We start from the raw sequence: 17,615 nt of genomic DNA, 5'->3' as shown, positions 1-17,615 counted from the left end.
TTAAAAAAACTGAACGTAAAGAAAAATAAGACTAAAAATAGATCGCTTTTTTATTTTCATGTCCTGAGATCAGGACAGAGCTTCTGGAAAACTTGTTTTTTTAAATTTGAAGGATGACATCCTGGAACACGATCTGAACCAATGAGCCGAGTTGAAAGTGTCATGTGACTCTACACGCTAGAAATATTGCAATATGACGTGCTAACGGTGCTAACAGTGCTAACGGTGCCGTCATCAGATCCTGTAAAGTAAATAATTTATGGCACGGCGATTAAAAATTGATGCTTTTGTGTGTCACCCTAAAACAATCAATCATTAAAAAAACTAAAAAAGTAAAAAATGTTTCAACGAATTAACTAACTACATCAATAAGTTACAAATGAAAGATAAATAAACAGTGGAGGTTTGGTGGTAAACAAAAAGCTGTACGTTTGTTAACGGCGTTTTCAGCGTGCCCGTTATTTGACGCATCACAGTGTGGGCGTGTCCCAGATCACAAGCCCTGTTCACTACCTCCACCTCACGCTGTTTTCAAGCAGTGCATTATGGGTATTCTGTCTGCAGACGTGGTGGAGGAGTGCTGAGAGTTAATGAGCTGTTAATGGCCTTATGTTTGCATGTCTGGGCTTTTAGTTAAGTGTGTGTGTGTGTGTGTGTGTGTGATTTCTACAGCAGTCCCCCGATTACCCAAATTTCCAGTATCTATGCAAACTCTGCTCGGTTCACGTGGACAACATCCAGGGTGCTCACAAACACATCAAAGAGAAACGGCACAAGAAGAACATCATGGTAACACACACACTCACACACACACGCACGTGCACACGCTAAAAATTCACTCACGAAATTTCTGATGAAATTTAGTGTCGTTTTCCTTGAGGAATAAAGGAATCTTTTTTTTTCCATCAACTGAATCCGAATCTTTTTTCCATCAACTGAATCTTTTCTGTGAATCAAATCTAAATCTTTTTTTTTCCTCAACTACAGCGATTACACCTGATTCCTGAGCCTTCTTAGAAAGTTACTGGTTAGAAAGTCTTAACCATTTGCAGCCTGTCAATCAAAAAAGTGGGCGGGGCAGATAACAGGCAGTATTAAATTACATTATATTTAGCATTATAAATAATGCAGTTTTTTTTAACAATACTGTATATGAAATCTGATGCGCGCGCACGTAAGAAGCTGTGAATGTGTGTGTGTGTGTGTGTGTGTGTGTGTAGGAGAAGCAGGAGGAGAACGAGCTGCGTTCGTTACCCCCCTCCGTCTCCGGCTCACCTGCGAGCGCTGAACTCGGCCGTGATGGAGGCGGCGCAGGAACACGGCATCTCGGAGCAGGAGTTCCAGCAGAGACAAGCCGTGCTGCAGAGCATGGAGCTGATCATCCAGAGACATTTACCTGGTGTGTATATATATATATATACACACACACACACACACACACCTGGACTATTGTGTAGTCATTGTGTTGTCTCTGTGTCTCAGCGTGTTCTCTGCGTCTCTACGGTTCCTGTCTCACGCGGTTCGCCTTCAAGTCCAGCGACATCAACGTCGACGTGCTCTATCCCTCCGGTGTAAGTGCACGAAGTGTCTCGTGTTGTTGGTGATTTGCGGCTGATTTTCGATCTTGTTCACGCTTTCTGTGTTTCAGATGACGCAGCCTGATGTTCTCATCCAAGTGCTGGACATCCTGAAGAAGAGCGGTTAGCATCACACACACCTTTACGGCTAACAAACACTTCACGTCTGAGGCCGAGTCGCCACTAAGGCACCTTTACACACAGCTTGATAGCTAACATGCTGCTTTACAGCCAACACACACCTTTACACACAGCTTTACACCTAACCTACAGCTTTACACACAGCTTTACACCTAATCTACAGCTTTACACACAGCTTTACACCTAACCTACAGCTTTACACACAGCTTTACACCTAATCTACAGCTTTACACACAGCTTTACACCTAACCTACAGCTTTACACACAGCTTTACACCTAATCTACAGCTTTACACACAGCTTTACACCTAACCTACAGCTTTACACACAGCTTTACACCTAACCTACAGCTTTACACACAGCTTTACACCTAATCTACAGCTTTACACACAGCTTTACACCTAACCTACAGCTTTACACACAGCTTTACACCTAATCTACAGCTTTACACACAGCTTTACACCTAACCTACAGCTTTACACACAGCTTTACACCTAACCTACAGCTTTACACACATCTTTACACACAGTTTTACACCTAACCTACATCTTTACACACAGCTTTGCACCTAACCTACAGCTTTACATTCAGCTTTATACCTAAATTACAGCTTTACACATAGCTTGATAGCTAACACCCTGCTTTACACCCTGCTCTACACACAGTGCGTCTTTGGAAAAGGATGACTGACTTTTTTTGTTTGTTTGTTTGTTTTTTGTTCCAGATGAATTCTCAGACGTGGAGTCGGACTTCCATGCTAAAGTTCCCGTCATCTTCTGCCGTGATGTGTCCCGGTCAGTGCAGGTTCTTTCGTTACTCTGACCTCTTCACGCGTTAAATCCGTCAAGAACTTTACTGAGGGTGTTGTGTTTCTGTCTCTGCGCAGTGGTTTACTGTGTAAAGTGAGCGCAGGAAATGATGTCGCGTGCCTCACCACCAATCACCTGGCAGCGTTGGCCAAGCTGGAGCCTCGTCTGGTTCCTCTGGTGCTGGCATTCCGCTACTGGGCCAAGGTTCTCACACACACACACACACACCTGTCACTCATGCTAGAACATCAGGAAACATCTGTAAACATTAATAATATTGTGTGTGTGTGTGTGTGTGTGTGTGTGTGTGCAGCTGTGTCATGTGGACTGCCAGGCCGAGGGCGGGATTCCTTCCTACTCCTTCTCTCTGATGGTCATCTTTTTCCTGCAGCAAAGGAAGCAGCCCATTCTACCTGTGTATCTCGGCTACTGGGTATATAAATAACGCACACACATTAACCTTTATTTACAGCTAATGTACAACTTTACACACAGCTTTACAGCTACTGTACAACCTAACACATAGATTTACAGATAAAATATTACTTAACATACAGCTTTACAGCTAACCTCCAACTTTACACACAGCTTTACAGATAAAATACAATTTAAAATACAGCTTTACAGCTAACCTCCAACTTTACACACAGCTTTAAAGCTAACCACCAGGTTTACACCCAGCTTTACAGCTAAGCTCCAGGTTTACACCCAGCTTTACAGCTAACCACCAGGTTTACACCCAGCTTTACAGCTAACCACCAGGTTTACACCCAGCTTTAGAGTTAATTTACAGGTTTACACACAGCTTTAAAGCTAAGCTCCAGGTTTACACCCAGCTTTACAGCTAACCACCAGGTTTACACCCAGCTTTAGAGTTAATCTACAGGTTTACACCCAGCTTTAGAGTTAATCTACAGGTTTACGCCCAGCTTTAGAGTTAATCTACAGGTTTACGCCCAGCTTTAGAGTTAATCTACAGGTTTACACACAGCTTTACAGATAGCTTTACAGCTAATGTATAGTTTTACCACTAAGGTTTGCAGCTAATGCACAGCTTTTACGCTAGCTCTCTGCCTGTTAGAGTTTTGTTGGTAGTAATATCATCACCTCTGACCTATGTTTGATCATGACCAATCATGGCTGCAGTTGATGTACTCTGTGTGTGTGTGTGTGTGTGTGTGTGTGTGTGTGTGTACAGATCGAAGGGTTCGACGTGAAGCGTGTGGACGAGTATCACCTGACCGCCATTCAGTCGGGACACTTTGTGGGGTGGGAGCACAGAGCGGGCAGCGCTAACGAGGGGCGCGGAGACAACAAGACCAAAAACGAACCCCAAAAACCCAACGGCCAAAAATCGCCTGAGAAGAGGAACGAGAACCAGAAGGGCAGGGTGAGAGAGTCAGACTGAAAACACACACACACACACACACACACACACACACACACGGAGTGCTTCTCTGCTCTAATGTGGAATCTGAAGCAGGTTTATATCTGAACTCGCTGGAATTTGAAGAGCTCTGTCTTTCCTGGATAGATGCTGTTATATGTGTATGTATGTAAGTGTGTGTGTGTGTGTGTGTGTGCTCACAGACTCATCTGGTGCTGGAGAACACGGAGAGCGTCTGTCTCGGCCAGCTGTGGTTGGAGCTGCTGCGTTTCTACACTCTGGAGTTCGCTCTGGAGGATTACATCATCAGCATTCGGCTGAAGGAGCTCCTGCCCCGAGACGTGAAGAACTGGCCACGCCGCCGCCTCGCCATCGAGGGTGAGACACATGCACACACATGCGTGCGCGTGCACACACACACACACACACACACATATGTGCTTAGTTTCTGGCTAACGTATCTAACAAACTGTTAATATCATGCAAAAGTGTATAAATCATTCCACATCATCCATATTAAAGGCTTAACGTCCGAGTGCTAGCTAATGTGCATAGCTAACGTATGCTTGCCACCCATAGTTCCCAGTTGCCTAGCAACAGTGTGCCCACCTCTAACCCTACATTCACACTAGCAAGTGTCAAAGACAGCCGATGCTTCATTTCCTACATACGGGTCCAAGATTTCAGCCGCATGATACATTCAAATCCCAATTTTTATTTCAAATTTTAATTCTATGCAAATTAGGTGAAGTGACAAATCCAAGCGATCAGCTCGAATGATTCCTCGGACCTGTCCTATGGCGCGTACGGTCCGATGTTTCTTCGGTTGCTCACACAATTAATTTGATGCACAGAAAAAACAAAAGTTATAACTGTTGTTTGATCAAAAATAAAGCTTGGAAGGAAGTAGCCGAGATCGTTGGTGCCTGTGGTGAGTGGACATAGCTAGCACTGCTAGCTCGCTTTGCTAAGCTAACATGGGAACGAAGCTAATACAGAGCCGAGCATGTAGCAAGCAACTGATTCGATTTCCGAGTTTGTGTTTCAATAGTTAGCTTTAGAAGCATTTACATTTGGCTACTACAAGCATGTTGTTTCTTGCTAACTGTTGCGAATAGATGAATAGTTGACTAGATCGTGTCGTCTCGTTCTTCAGACCCGTTCGCCCTGAAGAGGAACGTAGCGCGGAGTCTGAACAGTCAGATGGTGTTCGAGTACATCCAGGAGCGATTCCGCACCGCGTACCGATACTTCGCCTGTCCTCAGAGCCGAAACGGACACGCCCCCGAGCGAGACGTGCCGCGGGCGCCTACGAGCCGGCCGACCGGATCACGCGCCATCGAAACTAAGAGAGGAGAAGAAGAGGACGGTGCGAACAGCACCGACGACGATGAGGATGAAGACGAGGACGACGATGATGAAGACGAAGCTGGAGATGAAGAGCGGCGCGTGAGCAGAGGTTTAGCCAGACTGCTTGTCGAGGAAGAGGACGAGGACGGCGTCCGTCACTCCTCTTCCCCGACCCCGTCCCCTCACAACGGCCTGTTCCCAGACAGCGACGAAGAGGAGCGGGACGAAGGGGGACGGAAAGGTCCGGAACAGGGCAGCATCGCGCCGGAGGATCTGCACTATACCTTCGACAGGATGATCTTCACTGGAGGAAAGGTACCGGAAAGAACTCTTCTTCTTACTGTTCATTTTTATTAATAATCTTCAAAGATTGTTATACCGCAGCAGAGTTGAATTCTCGATTCTGATTGGTCAGATGGTGTGAGTTTACATCATATTGCCTTTCCTTATTATAGCGGAATGACTGGAAGTTCCTTTAATGGTAATTAAGGTGTACTTTACGTGTAATTTTATTTTTTTTAGTTATTTATCCACACATCTGAGGAAAACGCTGACATTCCGGACAGTCTCGATGCATTTTATCATCACTGTGCCATTACATCGTCCAGATATGTGACGCTACACCGTATTTCTTTAAATCATCAGCCGTAACTGTTAGCTAGCTTTTGCTCGGCATCTGCGGTTTCACAGTTGCCTAGCAACAGTGCTCTTCCGACTTCCTAGACAAATTCATACGTCTGCTTTGAACGTATTATTTATATAATTTGCCTAGGATTTAATAACGTAGTAACAATGTAATAAAGAACAGGATGAAGTCCCGATGTGATCCCAGGAGTGTGTGTGTGTGTGTGTGTGTGTTTCCAGCCCCCGACGGTGGTGTGCAGTATCTGTAAGCGAGACGGCCATCTGAAAGACGACTGTCCTGAAGACTTTAAGAAGATGGAGCTGACGCCGCTGCCTCCCATGACGGAGCGCTTCAGAGAAATCCTCGACAACCTGTGCAAACGCTGCTACGGTGAGCGGCTAAGCGTCGCTGCGTTAGCAAAACACCCGTTAAGATTTAGTTGCTGGGGAATTAGAGAGATCCTTAATCCTTTATATCTGAGATAGTCCTCACTGCAGAACTAGGGTTAGAAGTCCAGGAGGTGGAGCTGGACCTAACCCCTAATCTCTAACCCCTAATCTCTAACCCCTAATCTCTAACCTCTAACCCCTTATCTCTAACCCCTAATCTCTAACCCCTAACCCCTAACCTCTAATCTCTAACCCCTAACCTCTAATCTCTAACCCCTAACCTCTAATCTCTAACCCCTAATCTCTAACCCCTAATCTCTAACCCCTAACCCCTAACCTCTAATCTCTAACCCCTAACCTCTAACCCCTTATCTCTAACCCCTAACCTCTAATCTCTAACCTCTAACCTCTAATCTCTAACCCCTAACCTCTAATCTCTAACCCCTAATCTCTAATCTCTAACCCCTAATCTCTAACCCCTAATCTCTAACCCCTAACCCTTTATCTCTAACTCCTAACCTCTAATCTCTAACCCCTAACCTCTAACCCCTAACCCCTTATCTCTAACCCCTAACCTCTAACCCCTAATCTCTAACCCCTAATCTCTAGCCTCTAACCCCTAATCTCTAACCCCTAATCTCTAATCCCTAATCTCTAATCCCTAGCCTCTAACCCCTAATCTCTAGCCTCTAACCCCTAATCTCTAGCCTCTAACCCCTAATCTCTAGCTTCTAATCTCTAACACCTAATCTCTAATCAATAATCTCTAGTTTCTAATCTCTAACCTCTAACCCACAACACACACATCCAGCCTGAAACACACCGGGTTGTCTCCACCTGTTGGACTTTTTGGCTCGACTCTGCCCAGGTAGGAGCTGGATGAGGTCCAGACTCCACCCCTTGACTTTTGGTTCTGCAGCAAAGGTTACTGCTATCTAGACAGTTAACGTAATGAGCTTTAAAAGTTGGTGGTGTCAGTTGATAATTAACCAGATTAGTAACTAGATAACTGATAACGAGTAGGAAGTTGAAGAGTTAAGCAATGTTGCACTGGTTGAATTCTGTCGAACAGCCTGAAAAAAAAAAAAAAAAAAAAGGTTTGCAGTTTGCCAAAAGAGTAAAAACCTTGTTAGACAAGTGTGCGTTCCTCTCTGACTGTGTGTGTGTGTGTGTGTGTGTGTGTGTGTGTAGATGAGCTGTCGCCGTCTGTGGGAGAGCAGCAGAGGAGGGAACTGATTCTAGCCAGTCTGGAGCGCTTCATTAGGAAGGAGTATAATGGTACACACACACACAAATAGAGAACATGCTCAGTATGGAAGTATCAGCCTCAGTTTCATCACACACACACACACACACACACAAATAGAGAACATGCTCGGTATGGAAGTATCAGCCTCAGTTTCATCACACACACACACACACACACACACACACACACACAAATAGAGAACATGCTCGGTATGGAAGTATCAGCCTCAGTTTCATCACACACACACACACACACGCACACACACACACACACACAAACATAAGCACAGTCATCAATCACGCTTCTCTTCTGAACTTTTCCACGTGATGCTCCGGATCATTGCTTCTGGAATTTTCTGCGCCATTCCGCTTTCTCCGATTAACGTGTGATTTAATATTGCATGATGGGAATGATTTGGGATGCGGTTTATGTACTTGAAGGTGTAAACTCTGTGCGTGTGTGTGTGTGTGTGTGTGTGTGTGTGTGTGTGTGTGTGTGTGTGCAGATAAAGCCCAGCTGTGTCTGTTTGGTTCCTCTAAGAACGGGTTCGGTTTCCGTGACAGCGACCTGGACATCTGTATGACGCTGGAGGGACACGACACAGCAGAGGTACAGAATCACAGCCGCCATTTTACACGTAATCCTACAGGAAGCCGCCATTTTATACGTAATACTACAGGAAGCCGCCATTTTATACGTAATCCTACAGGAAGTCGCCATTTTATACGTAACCCTACAGGAAGTCGCCATTTTATACGTAGCCCTACAGGAAGTCGCCATTTTATACGTAATCCTACAGGAAGTCGCCATTTTATACGTAGCTCTACAGGAAGTCGCCATTTTACACGTAACCCTACAGGAAGTCGCCATTTTATACGTAGCCCTACAGGAAGTCGCCATTTTACACGTAACCCTACAGGAAGTCGCCATTTTATACGTAACCCTACAGGAAGCCGCCATTTTACACGTAATCCTACAGGAAGTCGCAGTTTTATACGTAACCCTACAGGAAGTCGCCATTTTACACGTAATCCTACAGGAAGTCGCAGTTTTATACGTAGCCCTACAGGAAGCCGCCATTTTATACGTAACCCTACAGGAAGCCGCCATTTTATACGTAATCCTACAGGAAGCCACCATTTTACACGTAATTTTACAGGAAGTCACCATTTTATACGTAACCCTACAGGAAGTCGCCATTTTATACGTAACCCTACAGGAAGTCGCCATTTTATACGTAGCCCTACAGGAAGTCGCCATTTTATACGTAATCCTACAGGAAGTCGCCATTTTATACGTAGCTCTACAGGAAGTCGCCATTTTACACGTAACCCTACAGGAAGTCGCCATTTTATACGTAGCCCTACAGGAAGTCGCCATTTTACACGTAACCCTACAGGAAGTCGCCATTTTATACGTAACCCTACAGGAAGCCGCCATTTTACACGTAATCCTACAGGAAGTCGCAGTTTTATACGTAACCCTACAGGAAGTCGCCATTTTACACGTAATCCTACAGGAAGTCGCAGTTTTATACGTAGCCCTACAGGAAGCCGCCATTTTATACGTAACCCTACAGGAAGCCGCCATTTTATACGTAATCCTACAGGAAGCCACCATTTTACACGTAATTTTACAGGAAGTCACCATTTTATACGTAATCCTACAGGAAGTCGCCATTTTACACGTAGCCCTACAGGAAGTCGCCATTTTACACGTAATCCTACAGGAAGCCGCCATTTTACACGTAACCCTACAGGAAGTCGCCATTTTATACGTAATCCTACAGGAAGTCGCAGTTTTACATGTAATCCTACAGGAAGTCGCCATTTTATACGTAATCCTACAGGAAGTCGCCATTTTATACGTAATCCTACAGGAAGTCGCCATTTTACACGTAGCCCTACAGGAAGTCGCCATTTTACACGTAATCCTACAGGAAGTCGCCATTTTACACGTAGCCCTACAGGAAGTCGCCATTTTATACGTAATCCTACAGGAAGTCGCAGTTTTACATGTAATCCTACAGGAAGTCGCCATTTTATACGTAATCCTACAGGAAGTCGCCATTTTATACGTAATCCTACAGGAAGTCGCCGTTTTACACGTAATCCTACAGGAAGTCGCCATTTTATACGTAATCCTACAGGAAGTCGCCATTTTATACGTAATCCTACAGGAAGTCGCCGTTTTACATGTAATCCTACAGGAAGTCGCCATTTTATACGTAATCCTACAGGAAGTCGCCATTTTACACGTAATTTTACAGGAAGTCACCATTTTATACGTAATCCTACAGGAAGCCGCCATTTTACACGTAGCCCTACAGGAAGTCGCCATTTTACACGTAATCCTACAGGAAGTCGCCGTTTTACATGTAATCCTACAGGAAGTCGCCATTTTATACGTAATCCTACAGGAAGTCGCCATTTTTTTCGTAATCCTACAGGAAGTCACCATTTTATACGTAGCCCTACAGGAAGTCACCATTTTTTTCGTAATCCTACAGGAAGTCGCCGTTTTACATGTAATCCTACACGAAGTCGCCATTTTACACGTAATCCTACAGGAAGTCGCCATTTTACACGTAATCCTACAGGAAGTTGCAGTTTTATACGTAACCCTACAGGAAGCCGCCATTTTACACGTAATCCTGCATATGCGCATTAAAAAAAAAAGGCTGCCCTCTGTGGGTTTTTTTTTTCATCACTTTGGAGCTTCCAGAAGTTTCTCTCTCTCTCGCTTGCTCGCTCACCATCGTTCTCTCTCTCTCTCTCTCTCTCTCTCTCTCTCTCTCTCTCTCACTCGCTCACCATCGTTCTCTCTCCTCAGAAACTGAACTGTAAAGAGATCATCGAGGGATTAGCCAAGGTGCTGAAGAAACACGCAGGTAAGAGACGCAGCAGAAGATGCGTTTCAGCAGGTTTCACACACCACCTGTCTTCACCTCCACCAGGTTAAAGCTCTTACAGCAGCGTGACCGTTTCCACACTCCGCGGAGCCAGACTCAGACATTTCAGTGCAATAAATTACTACTAATCCTTTATGATGGAATTAAACTTTTAATTTCATTATAAAGATATCAAAATAGGCACCTTGTTTGTTTGTTTGTCTTTAAGTAGGGATTTTATTTCATTTCTCTTTTCCTCCTTTCCTTATTTGCTTGTAAATATTTTTAGGTTTTTATATATTTATGTAGTTACATTTTTGTTTGTTTTTGTTTTTTTACGACGTAATTCTTTATGATTATATCAAAACAGGGACATTCATTTATCTATTCGTTCATTTATCTATCTTTTTATTTAATTGTGTATATATATATATATTTTTTTTTGTTATAATTTATTAATTTTATTTATTCATTTGTTTTTGTAATATTGAAATGCTTAGATCAGTGCCTTGTAGGTCCAGTAACCAGCTCTATTCACTGTGAATGCCATCTCATTTTGTGTGTGTGTGTGTGTGTGTGTGTGTGTGTGTGTGTGTGTGTGTGTGTGTGTGTGTGTACGCACGCGCGTGTGTGTGTGTGTTCAGGTCTGAGGAATATCTTGCCTATAACGACCGCCAAAGTGCCTATCGTTAAGTTTGAACACAAGCAGAGCAGTCTGGAAGGAGACATCAGCCTTTACAACACACTGGTGAGCTCACGTAGTCTTCTAACCGCCTCCGTCACTGCGCCCTACTCGATATCCCCTCAGTGAAGGGCACTAACGTGTGTGTGTGTGTGTGTGTGTGTGTGTGTGAGATAATTTCCTCTTTGTCTTGTCTTTAGGCTCAACACAACACACGTATGTTGGCCACGTACGCAGCCCTGGACCCACGTGTTCAGTATTTGGGCTATACCATGAAAGTGTTTGCAAAGGTAACAGGAGAAAACTGTGTGTGTGTGTGTGTGTGTGTGTGTGTGTGTGTTGTATGTACAAGAATAAAGTGTTAATGTGTATGTGTGTGTTGCAGAGGTGCGACATCGGTGATGCGTCGAGGGGAAGTCTCTCGTCTTACGCCTACATCCTCATGGTGCTGTACTTCCTGCAGCAGAGACAGCCTCCTGTCATCCCCGTCCTGCAGGAGGTACACACACACACACACACACACACACACACACACACACACACAGAGTGAAATGGAGTGGAGTGAAAGTCAGGAGGTGATATAAAGGTTAACTGTGTGTGCTGCAGATCTACGACGGGAGCTCCGTTCCTCAGAGAATGGTGGACGGCTGGAACGCCTTCTTCTTCGACAACGTGGACGAGCTGGTGAGCGAGTTTCTGATACGAAACACTCCGACAGCGTTTTTATAAATACCTCCGTTTTCAAAAATATCTCCGTCCATCCACACAACAAATTACGGTTTCTCATGTCCACGTGAAAACCGTGAAAATGGACTTTTCAGAAATCTCTGTATACGTGTGGAGGAGTTTGTAATAGACTTCGTAGAGCTGAAATTGTGTGTGTGTGTGTGTGTGTGTTCCGCAGCGGCGGCGTTGGCCCGAGTTCCAGCAGAACCGTGAGACGGTAGGGGAGCTGTGGCTCGGCCTGCTGCGCTTCTACACCGAGGAGTTCGACTTTAAAGAGCACGTGATCTCCATCCGGCAGCGTAAACGCCTCACCACCTTCGAGAAACAGTGGACCTCCAAGTGCATCGCCATCGAAGGTACGAGCCTCAACCTACATCCTTACACTCCTCAATGTAAAAGTGTTGTTAAGTAACCAAGAAGCAGAAGAACCTGGAGAACTTCAGAAGGTTAGAGGAACCATAGAGCAGCCTGCATCCCAGAGGATTCCTGGAGAATTTAAGCACTTTAAAACTTTTAAAACACTTTTAACACAAATGCTGAACAGATTAAAATCTGCTCAGTGATGGAGTGAACGTTTTGTTGGGGAATACGTTCATCTTTCTGCTTTTCTTATTTATTTATTTATTTATTTATTTATTTTTTGAAACAGATCCCTTTGACTTGAATCACAATCTTGGTGCCGGAGTCTCACGGAAAAGTAAAGACACACACACACACACACACACACACACTAAGCACTCCATGCTAAACTGGAGACTATAGACTTCCATTACTTGTTAGCAACTTTAACTTTGTAGAAGCAAATTTCAGGCATGAAACACATTTCAGCAAAGTTTAATTCCAATGATTTTATTCGTCCATCTCTCTCTCACTCTCTCACTCTCTCTCTCTCTCTCTCTCTCTTAATCTCTCAATCTCTCTTTCTCTCAATCTCTCAGTGACGAATTTCATCATGAAGGCATTCATTAATGGCAGGAAATTGTTCGGAACGCCGTTTTATCCAAAGCTGGGGATGGAAGCGGTGAGACACACACACACACACACACACACACACACACACACAGAGCAAACTTTACACCTCTCTTTATTTTATTATTTCATATAAAACACACAAATACATTGAAACCAAAGTTCAAACTCTGTGTTTGTGTGTGTGTGTGTGTGTGTGTGTGTGTGTGTCAGGATTACTTCTTCGACTCGAAGGTGCTGACGGACGGAGAGCTCGCACCGAATGACCGCTGCTGTCGGATCTGTGGCAAAATCGGACATTACATGAAGGACTGCCCAAAGAGGCGCAGGTCAGACGCTCGTACTCTGTGTGTGAGTGAGTGTGTGTGTGTTTGTATTCAGCATGTAGCTAAGTGTGTGTGTGTGTGTGTGTGTGTAGAATGAAGAAGAAGGAGAGCGATAAGGATGAGGAGGTGCGTGAGGAGGACAGAGAGCCGAGAGAGAGACGCTGTTTCCAGTGTGGATACGTAGGACACGTCCGGAGAGAATGTCCTGATTACAGACACCTCCGACAGAGAGGAGCTCCTACACAGGGTACACACACACACACACACACACACACACACACACACACACACACGTCACCTACACAAGGTGCACACACCTGTGTTTACATGTTCAGTGGGACACAGTGTTTGTCTCAGTGACATTTAGATCTAACCCACTTCTCCCCCCACCCAGTTCCTCAGATGGTCCGTGCCATGGTGAGCTCGCAGGCCATCCCCATTCCTCAGAGTGGTACGTCCCAGGATCGACCCGGCCGGACCAGGCAGCCATCGGAATGCGTAAGAGCCAATAACTAACTATCTGTCTGTCTGTCTGTCTATCATCTCTCTCTTTCTCTCCTGTCTGTCTGTCTGTCTGTCTGTCTTTTCTTCTGTCTGTATGACTGTTTACTCCCCTTATGTCTCTCTGTCTGTCTGTCATTCAGTCTGTCTTTATTGCCTACCTGTCTGTCTTCTCTCTCTCTCTGTTTCTGTCTTTTTTTTTTTTTCCTTATATCGTATTTATTACTCTCGCTGTGTGTTGTTTAATATGTAATACGTGATTAGTAATGGGTTTTATTTCTGTGTCTGCAGTCGGACACGCGTCAGACTCCTCCGTACTCCCCGCAGACGTCTACGTTCATCCAGCCCTCCGTCTCTCCTCAGTCGTCTCAGAGCGGCAAGCCTTCCCCGGGCTCCTCGTCCTCCTCCGCTCCGTCCAAATCCTCCCATCATCCCTCTCTCCCTCCTCCCGCCCCTCCTCCTCAGCAGCAGCAGGTTCATCTGTCTCTCTTTGGTTTCAATCCCTCTCAGTACATGGGCATGCTCTCACCGGGGACCTGGCCCTCCCATCCGCCCTCCCCGGGGGTAAAGTACCCTATGAGGAAGGGACAGGGGAACGGAGGGGCGGGGCACATGCCGAACCCCACCTCCGTTAACCTCAACGACCCCAGTATCATCTTTGCCCAGCCGGCGGGGCAGGACGGAGGGCCACACTGGCACAATCACCATCTGAACAACCCCGGGGCAATGGTGGCCAACGGCACGGTGGGGAAGTCAGGTACACACACTCTCACACACACACCGGGGGTGAGCACTGTGTGAATGTGGGAATGTGTGAATGTGTGTGTGTGTGTGTGTGGATGAGAATGAGAGTGTTTGTGTGTTTCTCTAATATAGGAAGTGTGCATTATAAAGAGCAGATGTTGTGACTATTACACATTATAACACTACACAGAATGTTCTAGATGTTTAATACTAAAAGTACACCAAGTACACGATTCCAGACACAGCTCCTGGCTCATTCTGTCCTTCAGCAGCCAATCAGAGTGAGCCTGAGGTCAGGAGCGTTTGCGATTGGATAAAAAAAAAAAAAAAATGACTGAAAGTTCTGATCTAGCGTTGTTGACTTTACAGCTGATTCGTTTTATAGTTAACGCACCAACGCTAAAGTGTCCACTAGGTCAGAGTCCTCGTTTGTAAAAACAGAATAAATCTGTTTAAAAGTTTGTTATATTGATTTTTGTCACGTATTCGTTATCGAGAAATTTTGCTAAAATATTTACTCGGGTAATTTTCTTCACGTCACACAGCTGTAGAGAAACGAGCAGAAGATATGAGTGTATATTTTAATGAACTTTTAATCAAGTCTTCTGGGTAGTTTCTCCGTGTGTGTGTGTGTGTGTGTGTGTGTGTGTGTGTGTGTGTGTGTGTAGATGTGCTGCATTGAGCTCAGGTAAGTCTCACAGATGTGATGTGATGTGATTAATCGGACGTGCACCTCCCTTCACCCATCACACTCTTTAACACGGGTTTTAAACACAGGGTTTGTACAGAGAGTCGTGCTGTTAGAGGAAAATAATCAACGACGCCATGGAGTGATGAAGCAGAATTACTATTAGCACCCTGAGGCTGATTATTTTCCTATAACAGCATGTCACCAAGTGTTTTACTCCTCTTCTAACAGCAATTCACCAACAATTACACATTTTATTTTATTAGAAAAGGACTTCATGCTTTTTTATCCATTTATAGTTATATTTGTAGTTACAGTCGTTCCCTCACCGGAATGAAAAAAAAACACAGCTTGTCATGTTACTGAGAACCCGTAAAGAAGCGTAAACTCCTCTGTCCTGAAGATGTTGGAAGACTTAATTACAGCTTTACCTCTACCTGTTACAAAGCGCTGACACTGGAGACTCCTTCCATAAATGTTACATTTACAAAAATGTAATGCGTCTACCGTACACGTCTCTGTGATTGAACCGTTGCTATAGAAACGATAACGTATTGGATATCAGTTTAGGAATGCTGTACAAACCCTGCAACACTGGTGTGTTGGTTGAGAATATTATTTCTTTTCATTTCACCTCCCCTCTCTCTCTCTCTCTCTCTCTCTCTCTCTCTCCCTCTCTCTCTCTCTCTCTCTCTCTTGCTGTATAATTATATTTGTTCAGTCGTATGCTGTCGTTAAACAGCTTTGCCTCCTAAACTGATTAGACCATTGGAGTACCAGATTAGACTGTGTAATTAATATATTTATTCTGTTTTCTCTCTGTCTGTCCCTCAGAAGCAGGTTTCCAGGCTCCGTTTGGTTCTGTAGGTCAGGTCTCTCGCTCGCTGGGCCACAGCGGTGCTGGTTCGATATCCGTCACGTCCTCCTGGGGTTTCAGCATGCCGCAGACGTACGTGCAGCAGTCCAACAAGCCCTTCATCTCCCAGGGTACGTGATCAGCAACACTAATCTCGAGTGTCTCACATTTCCTATCTAAACATGATGAGGTAAAAAAATTTTGTACACCGCTTTTAACCAGTCACGAGGAAAAACCTCCCGAGACGACATGAGGAACCACACGCTTATGTTTTAAAAAGTTAGTGGTGATCCTGCCTTTTTCTGTAAAAGTAGTCCCTGTTATTTTGGCCACATTATTAACAACGAACACAATAACACCAAATTGTAGCTAAGTGGAAATCTCATACGCTTGTACGCTTATACACCAGCCGTATACAAATGCTGAAAGTGTGGCCATAAAGATCAGCGCTATGTCTGGAGGAAAAAGGCTTTTAATCTGAAGAACACCATCCCAGCTGTGAAGCATGGGGGTGGCAGCATCATGCTGTTTGGTGGTTTTGCTGGAAAAGGGACTGAAGCACTTCAGAAAATGAAGATGAAATGATGAGGAAGGAGGATTAGATCTAGAAATACTGAAGAACATCTCAAGACGTCAGGCAGAAAGTTAGAACTCTGTGCTCGCTGGACAGCAGGACAATGACCCTAAGCTCCAAAGTTGTACCAAAATGGCTTCAACACAATAAAGTGAATGTTTTGGAGTGGCCTTAACAAAGCAGCCACCTGAATCCTGTAGAAAGTTTGTGGAATGATTTGAAAAAGTGTGTGTGTGTGTGTGTGTGTGTGTGTGTGTGTGTGTGTGTGAGCGAAGAGACCCACAAACCTGACTGAGTTCCACCCGCGCTGGGAGATAAAAAACTCCACGATTGTAGGAGTTTGATTCAAATTCAAGCAAATAAAAGGCAACAACGACACCAAATACTAACAAAACTTTGACCCAGTGAAAATCTGATCCAGTAAATAAAAGCTGAACTAAATCTGTCTCTTGGCTTTTATTTATTTTAAAGTAAATACCCTGACAGGCTTAACACAGGAAATGTGTAGACTTGTGAAAAGTTGTGTTTGAATGTCTTTAGCCGAGGTGTGTGTGTAAATGTTTGGCCTCAAAAGTGTGTGTGATTTTAATATTATATTCTTTATATAATAAATGGTCCGTACCTGAGGTTTTATTTTTAACAGGACGTTTTGATGTGGTTCTCAGGTGCAGTGGCGAATCAGCACTTCCCCTTGCTGCAGTCCGGCCGTCCCGTCAACCTCAGCTACATCCAGCAGAAGAAATAACGAGCGTAGACTCTTTTCATTTCAAACCAACGCCTGAGGTCCTTATCGAACGACAATGAAGAGGAAAAAAAAAAGAATTAAGAAAGTCTAACTTGGCATTTGGTCACAAGACTTTTTAAAATGAATTTTATCATTTTTTGTACAGTTTTTACATTAATTTTTTTGTCTCATCACATTGATTTGTGATAAGAAATGTCAAATATTTTAATACCCCTATTTTTAAAGGGGTCCCAAAAAAAAAAAAAGAAGCGTTTTTATTTGTTGTGTAAAGTATGGATTTAAAGTTAATCCTGTTTATTTTTATTGGTGTATTCATATTTTTGCTTGCATAAGGACAAAGGCTTTGGATAGGAATTTGTTTTATGAAAAATCAGCATACCGCTCCATA

At 44.2% G+C, this 17,615-nt stretch overlaps 1 protein-coding gene across 1 annotated transcript in view; it reads left to right on the top strand.

Moving 5' to 3' along the window:
• Window positions 1-17,475, top strand: part of tut4 (terminal uridylyl transferase 4) — a 23,180-nt gene extending 5,705 nt beyond the window's left edge. Inside the window, 28 exon segments of the mRNA XM_053240731.1 lie at window positions 673-789; window positions 1,221-1,253; window positions 1,255-1,399; window positions 1,483-1,571; window positions 1,649-1,700; window positions 2,442-2,511; window positions 2,604-2,730; window positions 2,840-2,959; window positions 3,725-3,916; window positions 4,117-4,291; window positions 5,070-5,578; window positions 6,128-6,278; window positions 7,469-7,555; window positions 8,032-8,135; window positions 10,359-10,416; window positions 11,061-11,164; window positions 11,299-11,388; window positions 11,484-11,597; window positions 11,705-11,782; window positions 12,003-12,180; window positions 12,474-12,521; window positions 12,763-12,845; window positions 13,007-13,122; window positions 13,212-13,366; window positions 13,514-13,617; window positions 13,912-14,377; window positions 15,887-16,039; window positions 17,148-17,475. Coding sequence (XP_053096706.1) covers window positions 673-789; window positions 1,221-1,253; window positions 1,255-1,399; window positions 1,483-1,571; window positions 1,649-1,700; window positions 2,442-2,511; window positions 2,604-2,730; window positions 2,840-2,959; window positions 3,725-3,916; window positions 4,117-4,291; window positions 5,070-5,578; window positions 6,128-6,278; window positions 7,469-7,555; window positions 8,032-8,135; window positions 10,359-10,416; window positions 11,061-11,164; window positions 11,299-11,388; window positions 11,484-11,597; window positions 11,705-11,782; window positions 12,003-12,180; window positions 12,474-12,521; window positions 12,763-12,845; window positions 13,007-13,122; window positions 13,212-13,366; window positions 13,514-13,617; window positions 13,912-14,377; window positions 15,887-16,039; window positions 17,148-17,227 — 3,798 coding nt within the window. The 3' untranslated portion in view covers window positions 17,228-17,475.
• Window positions 17,476-17,615: the final 140 nt, after the last annotated feature.

The sequence above is a fragment of the Pangasianodon hypophthalmus genome, chromosome 16, assembly GCF_027358585.1.
Source record: "Pangasianodon hypophthalmus isolate fPanHyp1 chromosome 16, fPanHyp1.pri, whole genome shotgun sequence".
In the NCBI taxonomy this organism is placed as follows: Eukaryota; Metazoa; Chordata; class Actinopteri; order Siluriformes; family Pangasiidae; genus Pangasianodon; species Pangasianodon hypophthalmus.
Note: the sequence above shows the minus strand (reverse complement) of the source record. Positions and strands in the feature narration are given on the sequence as shown.